Source organism: Raphanus sativus, chromosome 5 (genome assembly GCF_000801105.2).
Source record: "Raphanus sativus cultivar WK10039 chromosome 5, ASM80110v3, whole genome shotgun sequence".
Taxonomy (NCBI): Eukaryota; Viridiplantae; Streptophyta; class Magnoliopsida; order Brassicales; family Brassicaceae; genus Raphanus; species Raphanus sativus.
The window spans coordinates 12,782,585-12,786,818 of record NC_079515.1 but is presented as its reverse complement, the minus strand read 5'-3'; the positions used below and the strand labels follow the sequence as shown (position 1 = coordinate 12,786,818).

The window sequence follows — 4,234 nt, the reverse complement described above, 5'->3', positions numbered from 1 at the left end:
ATTAATAAAAATTATAGTTTTGGCGTAATTTTAACATTATTAATTTATGGAGGTTCAACCGTTAGTACTTTGAATCCAAGTCCGACTCTAGGCATGACTGGGAATGCATTTGGCAGGGTTCACTACAATTTTTGATTTTTTTTAGCCCAGATTAGGTCCAATATTTTTTGAAAAATATTTTTTTAGCCCAGGGTCCGTATAATACTTGAAACGGGCCTGTTTGAATCATATCGTATTATCCACATCATGCATATTATATCAAGAACTGATGATAGTTTACCATAGGGGTGTTCAATCCGGATATCGGTTCGGTTTCGGTTCGGTTTTTTCGGTTTTTCGGTATTTCGGTTAGTAAAATACAACTACCATTCTAAATCTATATTTACATCGGTTCGGTTCGGTTTATATACTGTCGGTTTTCGGTTTATTCGGTTTTATACCAAAAAACATAATTCTTTATTTTGTGATCCTATTATATGAATTTTAGAGTCATGTTGTCAGCATAGTCATTTATTAAAAAATATTATATGTTTAAATAAAAGAACAAAAAATAAAAAACGCTTATACCATCTAATAAAATAATCAAATTTAGAATTAAAATCAAAGCTCAAAATTTTGAATAAAAGTAAATTAAAAACAAAACAGAAACACGAAACACTAAAGAAAATTTTTCTACTCTTCCATATTTAGCGTTCATCAAATTCATGTTTCTTCGATTGAACACGAATCTCTGTTCATTTATAGATTAAAAAAAGTTGTGAAGAATTTCTACTATTGTTGTCCATCAAATTTATAATTTTTATTTCAATTTAGTCAATGCTAAAATAAAGCAAAAAGATCAAAAAGAAGATTAAAAAATAAGAAGCATCGGTTGCGATGAATTGTTATTCAATTATTCTTCAAATGTTTTACAAATCATGACTTCTTTATTACTGTAAAAAATATGGTAATAGTTATTAACAAACAAATTAACTTATGATTTTTATACGTCGTTATAAAATTACATATTTACATGTTTCTATTTTTGATCGGTTTTATTCGGTTTATTCGGTTTTATCGGTTATATACCAAACCATATCCAAATCCTACGGTTTTTAGAAAATTACATCCATTCGGTTTGTATGGTATATACCAAATCCAAACCATATTGTCTATTTCGGTTCGGTTCGGTTCGGTACGGTTCGGTTTTGCCATATTGAACAGCCTACCAGTACTGATACTAGAATTTGAAAACATTTATTTACTTTCTCTGTTTCTCATATTTAGGCATCACATAAACCGATCATCTAGTATGAATTATATAAAATTAAACTGAAATTACACAAAAATAATTATAAATTAACCACAAATGATATTGCGACGAAGGAATCAATTGGTTGCACTTGTCATTGTCGCCATCCACATGTATCTTCTTGTCATAACTCCAACACCACAACTGCACAATCCAAAAAACATAAGAGACATTAGAATAATAAACACAGTAACAAAGAGAATACATAATTGCTTGTATCCTATTAGTACTTCCTACTCACAGAATGAATGTTAAAAATATTGAATTCGAACTTCTATCACCACAATGGTATTTAGGTTTTTCCAAATAAAAACTCCATCAGACGCTAGGAACAAACAGCGTATACTAACCTGTAGATACATGCCGGAGATAAAGTTTTCTTAATTATAGGACCGTAAAAGCTTTACAGTGGAGCTAATCATTATGCACAGTTTATATCCCTAACAGTTTTAACCAATAAGTAGTTACTATAGTGGCTAATTTTTTTTTATTATTTAGTAAGTACATCTAAGATGTCATAGGTTCACACCTTGTTAAGAAGAATCTCCTCTAAAAAAGAAAAGAAAAAATAGATTATCTACCTAATGTGCAAGGGGTCATATATTCAAATATTGTTGGAAGAGTTTCTTCTTCAACGAAAACTGAATTTAAAATGATTTGGACATCACCTTAAAAGTATGTACCGACCTACGGATCCAAAATAATTATTAAAAGAAAAACAAAAACAAAGAGTTTGCTAAAAAAAAAAAAAATTATGAGCATACATTATGGAGCAGTTTTATTTGAACTACATATGCATTATTACCGATCATCCTTTTGGAGTTGGTTTTGTGTGTTTAAATATTAAAACTATATTGCTTTTCTTTCAAAAAAGAAATAAGTAGAATAAAGTTTTAAAAATATTTAATAATTCATTTTAGTGGTCTTACATTCAGAATCAGTAGTGATCCAGTTGCCTTTCCTGGATCTACATCGATAGGGTGGCGTAGGACCCAAGGAATCGAAGATTGCTGGTGCAGAAACTATGGAGATATGATCAGAGGAAGATAAAGTTGTGCGACTCTCGCTACTCTCCCATCTCAAACTTATACTGGCACTACTAATTCTTTTTGATTCTTCATTCGCCTCTTTCATTGTCTTCAACTTTCTTCGGTTTCTAAACTCCATTATCTGAAAAACTATGTTTCATCAAGAACAATAGTTACTAATCAATTTGAGTCCTTGTGAGATTGATATTCATACCTTAGGGGTAAAGAATTTGGCAGCTTTGTCGGATTTTGCTGCTGCAGCCCATCTAATAAGCTCCTTCATCCTTGAAAGCGTGGCCTTACTTTTAGCTTTTGTCTGCTCGCTGTTCACCTTCTCTTTGTTGCTTTCTTCATGTTCCTCCGGTTCCAAGGCTCTGATAGCCTTTTTCGGATCAAACGTTGTCAGTGGTACTTCTTTTTCTTGTCCTACTTGTGCCTTCATTTTCGCCATGGCACGAAACAAATGTTCTCTTCTCAAGCTGCCAAGTCTTTTTAAATTCAGTGTGCTATAGAAACAAGCGTCAGCTACATCTTTTTGACACCATAACCATATTCTTCTGTAATTCCTCTGGTTTTTATGTTTAGACCCTCTTGTTGATGACTTTCTTGTTCTGCGATCTGCGCAACCTCAATCACATCAATTACATGCAAAGCACAATAAGGAAACAAACCCAAGCAAATCTGGTAACCTTCAAGATCTAATTAATTAACTATATTTGTAGTGCTCTATACATTGTGATCTAACTTCGAAGGATCAAGAAATGTTTTGTCACTTACTTGTTAGAGTTGTAGCGGCTTCATGAGCAGTACCATTGGATGAGAATGGCTCTGATTTTCCTATTTCCTTTCCTAACTTGAAGAGCCATTGAAAGACCTGGTCAAAACTCAAAAGTTTAGACGCTAATAAATACGGTGATTTGTGTTATGGACACATGTGAATGATATATAACGCATGTGACTATGACTAACCTCCATGTTCTGGCTGAATATGCTGTTTGTATAATATAGTATAGAGCTTTTGTGATTATTCGCGTTTGAATATATGCTGGTGGGTCAAATATAGATCTGTACCCCAAATGAGTTAAACAGATTCTCCCTCACACATATGATTAGAGACCTTGGAACAGAAGATGAAGACAAGACCTAGATGACTTGGAAAGAAAAGAGATATAAGTGTTTTGACTAATTTGTTTGACTCAATCTAATATGAGGCGTATAAGCAAAGACAACGTGAGATTGTATCGAAGTGGGGTTTTTATAGATGTTCATGCATGGTTCTTGTGGTTGTGGATTTTCGCTACTATATGTCGTAAAGGATGTCACTTAGTTTTAAAGCTTTGTTGCCATTATTCGGTGCCACACACTTGCAAGTCATGTCATTAAATTTCATGGGGTATCTCAACTAAATTTTCTGGAAGTTCGAATATTCTAGACCGTTCAAAGCATGAGTACATATGTATGTAAGTTTAGATTTCTACTTGTTGGCGTTACTTATTCAATAGTAACAATGTATATTGTGATTCCAGGTTATTTGATGATCATGAATAAACCCTACTTGTAAATTTTTATTCCTATATATATATTCTAATTAGTGTCTTGCATAAAATTAGTAACGCCACCACGGTAATAGCTGAGAGCTGACGGGATACAATCATAAAAGCATGTCTATCACAAACATCAAAATAACTTATTTATTAACATATAAAAAGAATTAACAACATTGACAAGTTAAGACTTGTCCACAAGATAACTGGAACCTTGTCTGCTTAATCAAGAATCATCAAAAGTATATTATATTGTGAAGATTATAAGGGAACATGCAAGAGTCACATGTAACATTTTGAGTACGAACATTACTAACATAAGTAAAAAAATATTAAAGTAAATTACAACAAAATAATCCAATAAATAGAAG

The 4,234-nt window shown here is 32.3% G+C and overlaps 1 protein-coding gene across 1 annotated transcript; it reads right to left on the bottom strand.

Moving 5' to 3' along the window:
- Positions 1–1,220: 1,220 nt before the first annotated feature.
- On the bottom strand, positions 1,221–3,589 carry LOC108859948 (uncharacterized). Its single transcript, XM_018633848.2, has 5 exons — positions 3,289–3,589; positions 3,097–3,193; positions 2,534–2,937; positions 2,221–2,461; positions 1,221–1,435 (listed from the first exon to the last, which is right to left on the bottom strand). Exons 1-5 carry the CDS (start codon positions 3,292–3,294, stop codon positions 1,416–1,418), a joined length of 768 nt encoding a protein of 255 aa, XP_018489350.1. The 5' UTR covers positions 3,295–3,589; the 3' UTR covers positions 1,221–1,415.
- Positions 3,590–4,234: the final 645 nt, after the last annotated feature.